Source organism: Juglans microcarpa x Juglans regia, chromosome 8D (genome assembly GCF_004785595.1).
Source record: "Juglans microcarpa x Juglans regia isolate MS1-56 chromosome 8D, Jm3101_v1.0, whole genome shotgun sequence".
NCBI classification, from domain to species: domain Eukaryota; kingdom Viridiplantae; phylum Streptophyta; class Magnoliopsida; order Fagales; family Juglandaceae; genus Juglans; species Juglans microcarpa x Juglans regia.
Window position 1 is genome coordinate 34,314,934 of NC_054608.1, and position 15,252 is coordinate 34,330,185.

The following is a 15,252-nucleotide window of genomic DNA, read 5'->3' on the forward strand; positions in this document are numbered from 1 at the left end:
AGACATTTGGACACATAGATGATATATAAATTTCTAAGACATCATTTAAATATAAAATATTTTTTAATTTAATTTTTTAATTTTTTTTATCTAATATTTTTTTAATCATTATTCAAATATAAAATCAATAAATTTTACAAATTTCAAAACAAAAATTATATTCAAAAATTATTTTTTAATTTTATAATATTTTATTCAATTTTTTGACTATAATTTTCTAAAATCTAATAAAACATCTTATATCAAACTATTTGAGATACTCCAAATGTCGAAAACGAGCCTAACCTGCAAAGACCTGGATTATCTCCATTACGAAGAAAATAAGGATTCCTAGAATCCTTTGCTGAGACATCGAAACTGTTCTTGATGAAGAAGCCATAGGAAACGCGAACCACAGAGTTCAAGAAAGCTCTATACCATGTGAAAACTTGAGCTTTGTGTTCTGAAATAGCTAGTTTGCACAAACTGGACAGAGGTCAGCTATCTGCAACAAACCATGTGACAAATATATTTCTAACATTCTAAATCCAAAGCTTCCTTGAGATTATCATGGTCACCCTCCAAGTCTGCAATCTCGATCTCCAAGGTTGAAGAAGAACGACTTTTCTTTTGTGGGTAGAAACTTTTTTCTAAGCTGCCATCATGATCATTATCATCATCGTCAAGGAATCTCTTAGAAAGTTGGATATCCAAGTGGAGATCAGCATCATCATGGAGCACGCCTGGATTGGCTCTGATCTCTTCATGCTTGAATGGCACCATATGGGCTCCACAACTTTTAAAGATCGTTGAATATGAAGAAATCTGAAACTCAAATTTCAGACTGTTCCCCTTCAGGATATTGGGTTCTATAATCAAGTAAAGTAGCCATACGTGATCTAATCCCATCAAATGAGATATTCGTTCTTCACGCCAAGGAGCCTGTGACTGTCCCCTTGGGACAATACTACCATTGATCCTAACTCGAAATGAAAAATTTGGTTCAAGAGGGACCAGATTCGGGGGCTCAAAAACAGCATATAAAAGAACTCCTTTGATATCATTCCAATTGAAAGGCCCATTGATATTCATCTCACATGAATTACCTTTTGATATCTCCTTCCGATGGCTGAACCAGTCTGGAATTTGATCTCCCGGATATATAATGCTAAATGTATTGCTCTGATCAAGATGTCTCTGTCAAACGAATCATGTCATAAGTTTTAGCAAAGAAATCTATAAAGCAAGACACACACACACACACAGACAGAGAGAGAGAGAGAGAGAGAGAGAGAGAGAGAGAGACCTCAGACAGTGAAGGATTCCCAATATTCATGAGCATTTTGTAGCATCCAGACAAACGAATCCAATATAGCACTTGTAACTCACATACAACAAATCGGAATTTCTCTAATAATTGTGGAAAACTTTCCAATGATACGCATCCTCCAGCATATATCGCTTCTATAGTTGGTGGAAGTCCTAAAATTCTTTGTAGTTGCTTGCAATCATCCAACCAAAGCTTCCTCAATCCAACAAATCGTTTAAAGCTTGCTGGAATGATAACTATATCACTCCCTGATAGATTTAGCACACGCAATGAGGATGAGCAATTAAATCTTGTCAATAAACTTGATTCTGATAGGACACAGCATCCAAGTTCCAAAAGTCTTAGTGATGGAAACACCATAGAAGAACAGTCATCATTAGATATGCTTGAATTTGTGGAAATTTCATATTCCGTTGCAGACACGATAGATGCCACCTCCTGTCCGATCCTTACAAGTTTTGAACAATCACTGAGCAAAAGATTCTGCAGATGTTGCAACTGATGAATGCTAGTGGGGAGATGTACAAGGTTTTTGCAGCCATTTAGATATAAAGAACGTAGTCGAGTGATATTCTTGATGGATGAAGGCAGTTCTTTTATACCAGTGTGCTCTAATCCAATGTCTATTAAACATTCCATCTTGCACTCTATTTCAGGAAATTTCTCAAGTCTTGAGCAACCTTTAAGTTCAAACAATTTTAGAGATCTCAACTTGAGACTCGTTGGAAAGCACCTAAGGCTGGAGCATTCCAAAAGATTCATATTCTCAAGCTTATCAAGAAACCCCACATAATCATGAACCTCAACTAAATTTGTACAATGACGGAGAGTCAATTCTTTTAAATTTGGACTTCTTGAAAGATCAGGGATTTTTGTTAGGAATTTACAGTAAGAGAAATCCATGGTTGTTAAGTTTTCATGACTCTGTTAAAAGAAATGTTGAGAGATACATTAGTTGTAGGAAGATCAAAACATAATACAAAGAAAAAGCATATATATATGAATAGTAACTGTACCTTGAATCCCTCCCCAAGTTCCTTGATGGGGCTACTATGCATTCTTAAAATAGTGAGTTTCTCTCCACGAAAATTGGATGGCAAAGATTGTAAAGGATATTCGGGCCAATCAAGTACTCTCAACTCATTAGGGAGATAATTAGGTCCTCCAGAGAAGCATCCATTTTGATTTATAAACAATTTGAGCCTTTTCATCTTCGTGAAGACCTCGGAACTCAAGCGTATCGGGTCTTGTTTAGGCAAATCTACCAATATGGCTTCAATTTTGTTTGTTGCCTAGCAAGAAAATGTATCAAGCTGTGTGCTAGAAGAAATATAGGAAAACAAAAATTCTGCATAGTTAGCAATTGGTAGAATTGTTATTTAGATAATATTCTCATGATCCATGCCTTTTTATGTTATCATTTCTGTTTTATGATTTCAGATCTAGATTTTTGTTTCTTCTAATCTATGGGAATGCCTAAAAAGCAAGTAACCATATTCAAATATCAAAGTAGATATTTTTTCCAAATCTACTTGTAATCTTCTCACTATTAATGAACACAGAAGGGAAGATACTCAGTAAAAATATACCAATCATTGAACTAGGAAAAAGGATATTTGTGGATATATATATATATGATGGTTGTATTTATTCTTTGTATTTAGAAATAATATTAACAGGAAAAAACAAGATTATATGCATCCCTTACCGTATCTTCTTCTAATACATAACGAACATCTTCGTGAAACCACAATCTACTACGTTTACCAGGTTCTTCTGGCGATTCTTGTCGAACAATTTCTCTGCCCATATCTTGTAACAAGTCATGCATCTCCAAGATGTTATGCCAATCAATAGTTATAAGACACTTGTCTATGAGGACTTTGATACCAATATCTGAAAAGTAGCCACGACTATCCAGTATTTTAGTAACATCATCCATGTGCTTTCCTTTAAAGAAGCATGCAATGTCAAGAAAAATAGCCTTCTCATTATCATCCAATCCGTCGTAACTTATTCTAAGTTTTTCTTGAATTCTTTTGCTAGGAAATCTTTTGTACTTGTCTAATGCACTTTTCCATTGATATATACTTTTATTCTTCAGATCCGAACCTAGCACTGTTAAAACTAACGGAATGCCCCCAGCATATCGTATTACATGTTCTGTGAGTTTGGCATAATCGTCGATTGGCTTGTTTCTTTTGAAGGCATGCCAACTAAAGAGTTGAAGAGCTTTATCGTGGTCCAATATCTTCACCTTATATGTTGAAGCAACCCCATGATTAGATAATAAACTTTGATCCCTTGTTGTTATGATGATTCTACTTCCTGAACCAAACCAATCATGTCGTCCAGCTAATTTTTCTAATTGCTCCAATTGATCCACATCATCGAGAACTAAAAGAACCTTTTTGTAGCGAAGCATCTTCTTTATCATGCTGATTCCATGATCATCGCTGTCAACTGTCAAACTTGGATCTCCTAAGATCTTAGAAAGAAGTGTCTCTTGCAGTTTAACTAGACCACATTCTCGAGTTGAAGTTTCTTTAACGTTTGGAAGGAAACAACTACCCTCAAATTGATAAGCAATCAAGTTATAAATTGCTTTGGCTATAGTTGTCTTACCAATTCCACCGATTCCGAATATTCCTATCATGCATATGTCATTCATTCCAACATTTAGAAGCAAATCAATCTCTTGTATACAAGACTCTATTCCAACTTGATATTTGGCAACGTGTAAATGCAAAAGATTTATTACTCTTGAGTTCACCCATTGAATGATTTCATTGATAAACTTAGATTCGTCCCTACCAATACAAAAGAGAAGAGATCAAATCTTTTATGAGGAAAAACATTTTACAGTACTGAAAGATATGAACATGAACTAGCCATTACAAGATTTTCTTTTTTCTTTTTTTGGTAACAAAATGCTCAACTTTCAGCATCGTTTGTTTTCACAACTAATCTCAACTCATCTCATCTCATCTTATCTAATCATTACAATTTTTTCAAATTTTCACGCAAAATAAAATAAACAATTTAACTTTTTCAAATCTTAAAATAAAAATAATATTAAAAAGAATATATTTTAAAAATATTTTATTCAACTTTCAACTTTCATCTCAACTCATCTCATCTGCAAAAACAAACGAAGCATACTTGCATATGTTAGCCTTATATTTAATATTAAAATCAATAATTTCTTGGGTTCCATTCTCGACCCAGGAATTACTTGTCATAGATCGAACTTATCAAGAGCATTAATTTTTCATCTTTCCTAAAATCCAATTGTTGCCAAAAGAAGTTACATAAATGAGGATTCATGTCATTAGATGTATAAGAATGAATTTAGAAGAAAAATCTTGAATGAAAGGGACAAGAGTGGTTAGAAATACCTTTCTTTCTTTAAATGGAACCCTGACAGATTGGCCACCTGTTTTAGGCCTGCCTTCCATTTGTTCACCTTCTTCATGTCATCTTTGAACCTATTTTCATGTTTAATGAATGCTTTTCTGAAACTTCCCTTTTGATTTCGTACTTGCGATGGATCTATATGGTAAAATATAGGGAGAATCATTTGCTGCTCTGTTTCTTTACATTCAAGGATCTTTATCAATTCGTTCAAACACCACGCGGATGATGCATAATTTTTAGAGAGTATAATGATTGAAATCCTTGAATCTTCAATAGCTTTGGAAAGCGCCGATGAAATGTCTTCTCCTCTTCGAATCTCATTGTCTACATAGGTATCGATTCCTCTTAGACGTAAAGCATTGAGTAGATGTGCAGTAAAGTTGTTGCGAGTATCATTTCCTCTAAAACTCAAGAATACATCGTAGACGCATCGATCAGGATTGGTTGAAGAAGAGGAAAAGGCCGCTCGTTGGAGATCCATGGAATATTTAGAAGTACCTGTGTATATGTAAGGATGATTAGTACTGCTGATAAGAGAGAATTGAAGAACGGCCCCTCCTTGGAAGAACAATATTAATACAAGTTGATCGATCACACGCGTTGAAGCAAAGATCAGAGAGCAAGTCCTTCTTGGAAATTAAGTAAACTTCTTTGAATGATCAACTGAACAGTTGAGCCTCAAGATCAATTTCTAGCCGTTCTAATGGCCATGTCTGGGGGGTGGGGGTGACAGCAACTAGGCATTGACTCCAAAGGAGCATAAACCCAACATTGACGACCTCTCAAGTCATGAGTACTACTCGATAAAATTAATTAGTAAAACATTTAGAGATCAATTCAAAGCGTATTATATGTGGAACAGAACCCTTAACATGAGTTGATGAGCAATTGAAAATGTCAGAAAAAAACAATAATATTATAAATTAGGGCAGTTCTCAGACCAAATTAATAATGGAAACGCGATTAAGGAATAGTCATCTTTGAAAATGTTTGAAGTTTCAACTTCCAGAGTAGTTGAAATGTCATGCATGGATTGTCTATGAAATTCTACCTTGTTTACAAGTTTCTCCCAAGTTTTGACTTTTGTACAATGAATGAGATAAAGAAACATCTTCAAATGCTGCTAATGAAGAAAAAATATAGGTTTTTCCAGCTTTTAAAGTTTAAAGCATATAGAGAAATTGTACTCATTTTTTTCAAAAGGAATTTTTGGAGCCGCCTGATGGATGAAAGTATATAGAGAAATAGTATTTACAGTTTTAAGATATATAAGTTTCGCATTTTCTTTTTAAAAAAAGTGAATAAATCTGAGACTTACGTGAAAACATTATTTCTTTAGTGGTAGACCTCTTTTTTTTTTCTTTTTTTTTTTTTTTTTTCAAAATGAGTGCGCGACACATCCTAAGACTGTATTTGACATTAATCAAGCATATATTCACTTCTTTTGTAGTAGCATATAACCGTATGTATTTTTTTTTTTTTTAAATTAGCTTTTATACAAAATTTCTAGAAAAGTTTTAAACTCTTGTAGCAATTGTTAAGATTAATTTGTTTATGAGATATCAGGCTGTGGCCTTCTGGAAATCTTTTTATACGAAACAATCTAGAAAGTGACAAGGAAAGAAGTTTAATTATCAAAGAATATTCCAAAATATCAACCAACCTGGTCTACTATATTTGTGCAATTATTACTTGTTCCTCTCAGTTTAGGATCCATAAAAAGACGAAATTTTTTGTTAAGAATTCACTATTATAGAAATCCTTGATTTCAAGTTCTTAAATAATAAATGTAATTAATTATTAAATAAAAAATAAAATGGAATGTTTAAATTCAGTAAATTTTGGAGAAAGTTAGAAGAGTTAAGTTATGCCTAAAATTACTTGTTAAAAAAAAAAAATATATATATATATATATATATAAATATATAGTACTGTTATTGGGCACCATCACGTGGTGCCATGTGGTTAGGGCTGAAAGTTGGTCGGTTCGAATAGGAGAAACTGACCGGACTGAACCAAGACTGAGACCAGTTGGTCTCGATCCATGAAATAGAAGATCAAAAGTTTTTGATCCAATGCCAAGGTGGAGTTTTTCCACCCTGGACCAGACCGGACCGATCGAATAGTGAAATAAAAAAATAAAAAATAATTGGGCTGAACCGATAGCGACCAGTCCAGTCCGGTCCCTATGAATGTTCGGTCCGAAAAAAATGATGGATTAAAAACTTCAGCCCATCAGCCCCCCAGACCGGACTAGATCGGACTGATCGATTTACACCTCTATATGTGGTTAATATTAAATAGCATTATTCATATATTAGTTTTGGAAACATTCATATATATACAAAGAGCTCTTATTAATCCTTCTTTCTACTCAAGTAAAGTTTGTGAGGTTTTTTATCAATAATATAAATATAAAGGAGGGTAAAAGGAAATAACATCAAGATGCTTAACAAAGTTTTGGAGATCAATGTGTTAAACAATAAACATTGACACTTTTGTAAAGTCTCTAATTATTGTATTATGTTATCAAGCAACATTGGTTCATTATAAGCATAAATAAGTAAGCTATTCCAAAAGGCAAGCATTATGATTTAAAACAATCTCATAGCCTTTTCAACTTCATAAAAAGCTTTGGAATTCAAGTCATGTATACCAGGTCATGATCATGTTTTGGCAAATCTACCAATTGCATTATATGCACATCTTAGTAACAAATTAACAATATTAGCTAAGAAATAATTATTTGAAATTTATGAACCATGTATCATATGGTTGTATATCTATCTTTGCTCAGTTCCTAAAAAAACAAAAGCTGTAATTTTAGTGTAAATACCTTGTTATATTATATCAAAATCTTGAAAAAGTAATCAAGTGTAAGGCAGAATGCATGGAATGAACATGGAAACATCCTTTAATTAGCAGCTAAATCATGTTAGTAAGCATTTAGATTGTGCCAAATCATTAATTGGTATCTTAATTAATTTTTATGCTAAATCATTGATAGAAAAAATTAGGGAAACACACTTGGAGGGCTGAAACTTGAACCACATTACCAATGATAGCAAATTTTCTAGGTGATGGTCAGCTCCATTTGGATACAGAAACACTCTCAACCTATCTCATTTCATCTCATTATTATAATTTTTTTAAATTTCTATACAAAATATAATAAACAATTCAACTTTTTAAAATCTTAAAATAATAATAATATTAAAAATAATATTCTAACAATATTTTATTTAACTTATCTAAAACTATCTCATCTCGTCTCAGACGAACCAAATTACCAAAATATATAATATTAGAAGAGTGGGGAATACTATTCTCATATAATATTAGAGGAATGGGTGATACCGTAATGATAATAGCATTCACACCAATATTGCAATTTAGAGAATCGAGCTACATATTTTTCATTTTTCTAATCAAATACCTACAATAATTTCTTAATTTTTTTTCTTTATACCTTCATGTGTATTTTCTATTCCAATACACTACGTGTATTTATCTCGCATTCATTATTATATTAAAAAAATAATAAAATAATTTTTATACTCAAAAAAATATAATTTTTATTATTAATTAAAGAATAAATGTAATCTATAATTTTTTTTTTCAACTCAGCAAAAAAGTATGTAATTTCTTATTATTTAATATCACATAAAAAATATTGTTATTTAAAATTATTAGTATATGTGATCCCCAAAATATCCTTATCACACAACGTTGGCCCAATAAGACCAAGCAAGGTAACAGGTTTCAGGAAAAAATGTAAGATCCTTAACCCGCATCAGATCCCAACTCATTCCGGGAACCGAATTGCTCCTCGCTTTCTTCCCACACGGCGAAATCACAGAAAGAGAGAGAGAGAGAGAGAGAGATGAAGATCACGGCGCTTTTGGTGCTGAAGTGCACCCCGGAAGGGTCCGATCCGGTCATACTTGCGAACGCGACGGACGTTAGCCACTTCGGGTACTTCCAGAGGTCCAGCGTCAAGGAGTTCATCGTTTTCGTCTCTCGCACCGTCGCCAAGCGCACGCTACCCTCCCAGCGTCAATCCGTCCAGCACGAAGGTTCCGATCTCTCCTCCATCGAATCTTCGTTCTTTGTTTTTGCCTTTTGCTTTTCCATACGAGTTCGTTCGGCTTAGAGCTTAGGTGATCCTATAGCTTGAAGGTCCCAACTTTTTTTCATCATTTGTATTTTTGTATGCATTAGCGGTGCAATTTGGTTGAGTTTTTTTTGGAAATTCAATAGGTTTTGGTGAGTTCTTGAAAGATATCGATTTTGGTTACCGAGTGGTATGTTCGGAAGTATGAAATTTAATTTAGATGTCATTTATGAGCTTGGATTAGGTCGTGGACTCTTCTGGAATTTGGTTGAACTATGTGCAAGTTGATTAGGTATTGGTGAATTTCTATGAGCTCTAATTGTTTGTGTGCGCGCCTATATGCGGCAGCGTGAAATGTATTTGTTTTGGAATTGGAATTCCCACGGTGAGTGAGGTGGCCCTCTACTGGTGGGATCATACTTTTTTTCCGGGGATTATGGAACTTTATATAGCTTCGTATTTATTGGTATATACGTCACAGCTACACACTATAATTGGAGTCCAAGACTACGATTCCAGTGCTACTAAACATGGTGGAAGTGATCAAACCTTTTGTTTAATTTATGATGAATGGATTATGGCGTATTTTGCAATGACGTTTTTTGGGTGCTTTGTTAATTGAAATGGGCGAATTTGGATTTCCAATGGGACGTTGGTGTTCCAGAGCTCGTTCTTTTGTAAATGAATCATGGGGAATGTTGTCATGATTTTCAAGTTAGAGTAACATAATTCATCCCAATTTGTTTGTCTTGGTTTCTGAGCATTCCTTCTATTTTCGTAAAGCCAATTTGCTTGGTGTTGTATAGAGTACAAGGTGCATTCTTACAACAGAAATGGCCTTTGTGTATTGGGCTTTATGGATGATCACTACCCAGTTCGAAGTGCCTTTTCACTGCTCAACCAGGTATACCCAATATAATCCTTGTTTATCTGTTTATGTACCTCTCTTCTAGAAGTTAAATTTTTTATCAATATGTTAGATAATTGATTAACCTACCAGAGATTTGTTTTCTTCAATGTACAAGCATACCATTTCATGTTCTGCTTTATGATCTGCAAGGTTGAAGGGCATGGATTTGGAGACGCTCAGGGAAATAACAAGCAGATCTTCTAAGATAACTATTAGTATTTTTGCCCTTGATTTCTCTTTAGCCACATCTTCATAGCTGTAGTTGTGCTGAAGGTTTGGGTAGGGTGTGTAGGTGGGTGAGTGGCTGGGAGTCTGTTGGGATGGGGAAGGGTGTGTGATTGTGTGTTCTTGGTATTATGCTTCCTGAGGTTCTGGTAACTTTAGCTTCTAGGACTGGTGAATCTTTGAGGCTTTATATCTGCTTGCGTTAAATTATAGGTGCTGATTACAAACTTTGCCAGGTGCTAGATGTGTATCAGAAAAATTTTGGCGACTCATGGAAGACTGCACAAGCAGATAATACCCAAGCATGGCCCTATCTGAGTGAAGCTTTGACAAAATTCCAGGTGTTTATAGTTTTTATTCTTCATCATTGTTTAAGATTGGGTCATGGACAGCAAGTGGATTGATAGTGTTTCATTTATAACCACTACCATGTCAATTGGGTTTTTCTTTTCCTTTCCTTTTTATTTTTTAATGGTTGAAGCATCAAGAAGGTAACAAATGATAACTGAATGATTTTTTTTTCTGCTTTCTCTTGTTTAACCCTCAGGACCCTGCGGAGGCTGATAAGTTGTTGAGAATTCAGAGGGAGTTGGATGAAACTAAAATTATCCTTGTAAGTTCTGCGTTATTGCTTCAATAGTTTATTTAAAGTTAGATGATGATAAATCGAACTGTGTTCCTTTTATGTTCATGATTCTTGCATCCACCATATTTTAGTTGCACTTGAAAGCATGTGGGATACGGAAAGTATGCTGAAAGATATTTACTTTGATCTTTATTATAAACTTAGTTCCTTTTATGGGAAGCATTATAGCTTGCTTTTCCCATCTGGTTTTTGCATGCAGCCCTAACTTTTAGGGCAGTGTTAGGTTACTATTCCAACCAACATACTCATGTACCAAAAGACCATCTTTCCTGTGCCCACTCGCTTCTCACTCTATTTAGTGGGCTATCTCATTTTTTAACTATGTTGGATAGATTTGTTATTATTAGCTGCAAATGGGTGAAAATGGTTTGAAGGGTGGTCGACTAACCTTTTTATTTGATTTTGAAATGGCAGTACGAGGCACAGCATATTCATTTTTCCAAGATGCTGTTTTTTAACTTGTTTCCACTATTTTATTTTTCGTTAGTCAGAGTAAGGTTTCAATTGAGGGAGATCAATTTCACAATCGACTGTAGTAAGCTGGACTTGTGCATTTTTTATTTCAGCAAGCTGGCTAGTTAGCTTGCCCGTGTTTTTCGAGTTCTGAGATATGTATGGGATAGCTTACACTGTGTTGTGCAATAGTGCCATCTTCGGCTGCCTAGCACAAGTGCAGAGGTTTGAGTCTTGAGAGGAGCTACTACATAATATATACTTGTGGAAGGGTGGACCCATATTCGAGCCATCCCTCCTAGGATTCTACTTAGGTGGGACAAGTGCTGGGCAATGACCCTCTGATATGGTATAAGATATTGGATTCTTGTGGACTCCTAGGAGGCATGGATTGAATATGGGTCCATGTGAATATGTGAATTCTTTATTGTGGGCATTTGAATGAATTGAACTTCTTTGACTGAGATTTGGATTGTTGAGAAGCGTATGGACTAGGTCCTTGTTTTCTCGTGGCAATCATTTGATGTATCAGAGTGGTTTCACCTGTTTTACCTCTCTTTCTCTTAAGTTCTTGTTTTCTCGCAGCAAGCATTTGATATATTAGGATGTTTTTTTTTTTTATTACCTTATTTGCCTCTCTTTTTTATTTTTTATTCACATGTAAGCGTTTCTTTTTCTATTTTTGGTTTGATACAGCATAAGACTATTGACAGTGTACTTGCACGGGGTGAGAAACTGGACAGTTTAGTTGAAAAGAGTTCAGATCTCAGTTCAGCATCACAGGTTGGTAGAATAAATTTATGGTAGCAATGTGCATTCACATTCTCTGATGTCAAAATTGAGGATGAAAATTTGCCGTCAACATTAGATCCATTGAACACATTAATCCTTTTGAAATGAGCCATGGACCTAAAGTTGTGAATGGTTGAAACAGATGTTCTACAAGCAAGCCAAGAAGACAAACCAGTGTTGTACCATACTGTGAGCTTCTGCGGAGAGGAGCAATCTTGTAATTGCCTCCACATTTTCTAACGACAAAGTTGATGGATGACAAATTGTGAGTCTACTATGTTTATACCGTTTATCAATTGTTTTGTTGATGTTGATGGATTCAAGAAATGGAAGGGAAAAAAAAGAAAAAGAAAAATCAATTGTTTGGTGGGCAAAACTCTGTGGCCTTTCCCCATATCTCCCAGACCAAAGAAAGGTAGGAAACCTTGTATCGACAGATCATTCTATTATATTATAGAGTATGTATGTGCTTGTTAAGCTCAATTCAGATGGTGTATTGTGATTTATCCATTCTGGTGGTTCTTTTTTAGTCACTCCATATATCTGTTCTAAACTTGGAATAGTCTATTGAGTTCTGAATCCACTCAGGTTTGTCTTGATCCAATTGCCGTACAGTAATGTCTCGTTTGTTTTTACAGATAAAATAAAATAATATGAATTAAAATAAAAGTTAAAAATTAAATAAAATATTATTAAAATATATTTTTTTAATATTATTTTTATTTTAAAATTTGAAAAAGTTAGAATTATTTATTTTATTTTGTATAGAAATTTGAAAATATTTGAATTGAGTAAATGAGAATGATTGTGAAAACAAAGGAGATTCAGTTTCCTTTTAAAAAATTCTTTTGAAAACCAAGAATGCTTAGCCATCCCAAAGAAAAATATCAGTTGTCACGATGCCATTAGGAATTAGATCACCTTCCATGATCCCAACCTTCAGTATAGCATTGCTACCCTCTATTGTATGTCAAAAGCTTTTATGGGAATAGTAAGAGACCAATGGATTATCTCTAAGTCAATTTGGATGGCACTATTGCCTTGTAGCTAGATTCCATTTTAATTCACACCAACATTTAATTTACCGGGGTAAAGGCAGTCTCTGCATTTAAACTTAATAACATCGACCATATGATTTACTTGGTTTTAAGACGCATTTAAGTCTGTTCTTCATATATTGAGAAGACAAATAAAAGGCCATTTTGGTTGGTATCCAAGATTCAAAGCATTAAAAACCAGAGGCTCGAAGCCTTTGACGTGACTCAAATGGAACTTTCATCTCATCTAGATATCAACCAAAATTAATGAAACCTTTAGCTTGACTCGAATGGAACTTGCATCTCATCTAGATAAGAATACAGCAAAACAGTCAGCATCAATCACAACATCACCACCAGATAACTTGATAAGGTCCAAAGATTGATCAATATACTCATTTCTCTTGGATTCTCTTCTAGAAAGTAATTCCACCACAGGAAAAAGTACATCAAACTCTCACAACAATTCAAATTGAATAAGACCCAGATGATATTTTACAAGGAATAGTCCCCAACTTCATAATCTAGGCATTAAAACTGTCTTCACACACTTTCCTGCTGTACAAACACTACAAAATAAGCAAATAAACACAATAGCCCTAAATCTGGATGCTGCTCTTTGGATTTTTGGTCTTTTACTTAATAAATACATAGAACGGTGAAACCCCAATATACCATTACCATTCAGCTATTTTCCCAAAATGGATTTAAACCACCAGATGCCTTTGGTGTCACTAGGGCCTTCTCCCTCTGGGGGAGGATCACTCTGTGGCGTCTTGTGGAGTTTGCTCACATCATAGCCCTCATCTCTGGCCCTTTGAACTAGCTGATTATATATCTCTTCATCCATATGGGTTTGCCTGCATAATATCTAAGAGAACAGCACCGAAAGAAAAAAGAAACAAAAAACACAAGCAATCAGTATACCATCCGCTATGCAATACACAAACCAGAAACATATACATATATACTTTTATCAAAGAACCATGCTTACAAATCCAAATTTCCTTGTAAATACAAATTCTTTTTCTCCTCGTCAATTCCTCTATAACAAATCAATTCAAGACTTGCAGTAAAATTAATCAAGGCTAAGTCGCAGATTATCAAGAAAATCAATAACAATCCCAAAAGATCGAACATAGATTCATTGAATTCAAAAATGGCGAATTAAAAGAAGTCTCGAAGATTTTTTAAAAAGGGTGATAAAAATCATAATTAAGATCATTGACATACCCAAAGATACTTCCTGCTAGGCTGGCCAATCAAGGCATATCCATAATCATCATCAAGGTACAAGACCCAGTAGTCTCCGACCACAGGGATGATGGGCAGGAATGGAGGCACATAGAACTTCACTTTGAGCTTAGCCTCATCACTGTTGGTGTCAGCCTTGTATGCAGTTCCTTCTATGTATCCCCTTTTCCCATCAGACCAGGTCTCATTGAGCACATTCACAGTTCCATCATCTTTCAAAGTGTACGTAGCCCTTGTGTTCTCACCATTCTTGGGCTGGAACCTTGACGGGAACGAGGCTATCTCATACCACCGCCCCATGTACCTATTTAGGTCCAGACCCTTCACCACTTCCATCTCTTTCTTTGCCATTGCTTGCAATTCGCAGTGTACAGTCAGAGAGAGAGGGAGAGAGAGAGAGAGTTCTCGATATTTTCTCGCAGTTAAAGGATATTGCGCTTGCTCTTGATAAGTATGGATCGAGGATTCGAGATGCAGGTCTGTGTTTAGAGTGATGTGATACGACGTAAGACGTGGAGGACTAAGAGCCTTTCGTCTGTTGCGTGTAACCGTTGAGGTGAACGTTCCAGATCTAGATAGGTGTCTCTAGGATGTTTCGGTTTTTCTCTTCTTTTCTTTTTTTCTTCTGTTTGAATTCTCGGAAAAAGTGTTTGTGAAAATTTGTGATGCAAAACTCGGTGATGAAGACTGACAAGAAAAAACAAACTATAATGTAACTTGTTTAGGAAGGAAAATAAAATTAAAAAAAAAAAATTAAAAACTTGGTGGCTAAGAAAAAGCATAGAGCCAAATATATCATTGTCTAGATCAAGACATGAAGAGCCTCGAGCCCTCCCTTGATGAACAGAAAATGGATTAGAATTCTCTTCATTAAGTTATGTTTAGATGTTAAATTGAATTGAATTGAATTAAATTAAATTAAATTGAGATGATAAAATATTGTTAGAATATTATTTTTTAATATTATTATTATTATGAGATTTGAAAAAATTGAATTATTTATCATATTTTATATTGAAATTTAAAAAAATTATAATGATGAGTAGATAAGTTTAGAAACCAAATGAAGCCTAAATACCTTGGGTCATGGGATAT

General features: G+C 34.6%; 3 protein-coding genes across 3 annotated transcripts; 1 reads left to right on the forward strand and 2 right to left on the reverse strand.

Annotated features, from left to right (window-relative positions):
• Positions 1 to 429: 429 nt before the first annotated feature.
• On the reverse strand, positions 430 to 5,207 carry LOC121242459 (TMV resistance protein N-like). Its single transcript, XM_041140310.1, has 5 exons — positions 4,708 to 5,207; positions 3,018 to 4,119; positions 2,326 to 2,601; positions 1,286 to 2,233; positions 430 to 1,176 (listed from the first exon to the last, which is right to left on the reverse strand). The coding sequence occupies exons 1-5, from the start codon at positions 5,205 to 5,207 to the stop codon at positions 514 to 516; spliced, it is 3,489 nt and encodes a 1,162-aa protein (XP_040996244.1). The 3' UTR covers positions 430 to 513.
• A 3,269-nt stretch (positions 5,208 to 8,476) lies between these two features.
• On the forward strand, positions 8,477 to 12,236 carry LOC121243714 (VAMP-like protein YKT61). The gene is made up of 6 exons (XM_041141851.1): positions 8,477 to 8,802; positions 9,647 to 9,744; positions 10,212 to 10,316; positions 10,523 to 10,588; positions 11,771 to 11,857; positions 12,009 to 12,236. Exons 1-6 carry the CDS (start codon positions 8,610 to 8,612, stop codon positions 12,057 to 12,059), a joined length of 600 nt encoding a protein of 199 aa, XP_040997785.1. The 5' UTR covers positions 8,477 to 8,609; the 3' UTR covers positions 12,060 to 12,236.
• A 1,112-nt stretch (positions 12,237 to 13,348) lies between these two features.
• LOC121243715 (temperature-induced lipocalin-1-like) lies at positions 13,349 to 14,735 on the reverse strand. Its single transcript, XM_041141852.1, has 2 exons — positions 14,137 to 14,735; positions 13,349 to 13,774 (listed from the first exon to the last, which is right to left on the reverse strand). The coding sequence occupies exons 1-2, from the start codon at positions 14,506 to 14,508 to the stop codon at positions 13,592 to 13,594; spliced, it is 555 nt and encodes a 184-aa protein (XP_040997786.1). The 5' UTR covers positions 14,509 to 14,735; the 3' UTR covers positions 13,349 to 13,591.
• Between the last annotated feature and the right edge of the window lie 517 nt (positions 14,736 to 15,252).

Bases quoted from the DNA above. Each gene is read 5' to 3' on its own strand.
- LOC121243714 (XM_041141851.1), top strand. From the start codon at position 8,610: ATGAAGATCACGGCGCTTTTGGTGCTGAAGTGCACCCCGGAAGGGTCC. The intron at 10,317-10,522 runs GTGTTTATAGTT...TTTAACCCTCAG, and splicing joins AAGCTTTGACAAAATTCCAG to GACCCTGCGGAGGCTGATAA. The intron at 10,589-11,770 runs GTAAGTTCTGCG...GGTTTGATACAG, and splicing joins ATGAAACTAAAATTATCCTT to CATAAGACTATTGACAGTGT.
- LOC121242459 (XM_041140310.1), bottom strand. From the start codon at position 5,207: ATGGATCTCCAACGAGCGGCCTTTTCCTCTTCTTCAACCAATCCTGAT. The intron at 4,120-4,707 runs GTATTTCTAACC...TTGTATTGGTAG, and splicing joins TTCCATTTAAAGAAAGAAAG to GGACGAATCTAAGTTTATCA. The intron at 1,177-1,285 runs GTCTCTCTCTCT...TTCGTTTGACAG, and splicing joins GGAATCCTTCACTGTCTGAG to AGACATCTTGATCAGAGCAA.
- LOC121243715 (XM_041141852.1), bottom strand. From the start codon at position 14,508: ATGGCAAAGAAAGAGATGGAAGTGGTGAAGGGTCTGGACCTAAATAGG. The intron at 13,775-14,136 runs GTATGTCAATGA...CTGTTCTCTTAG, and splicing joins CTAGCAGGAAGTATCTTTGG to ATATTATGCAGGCAAACCCA.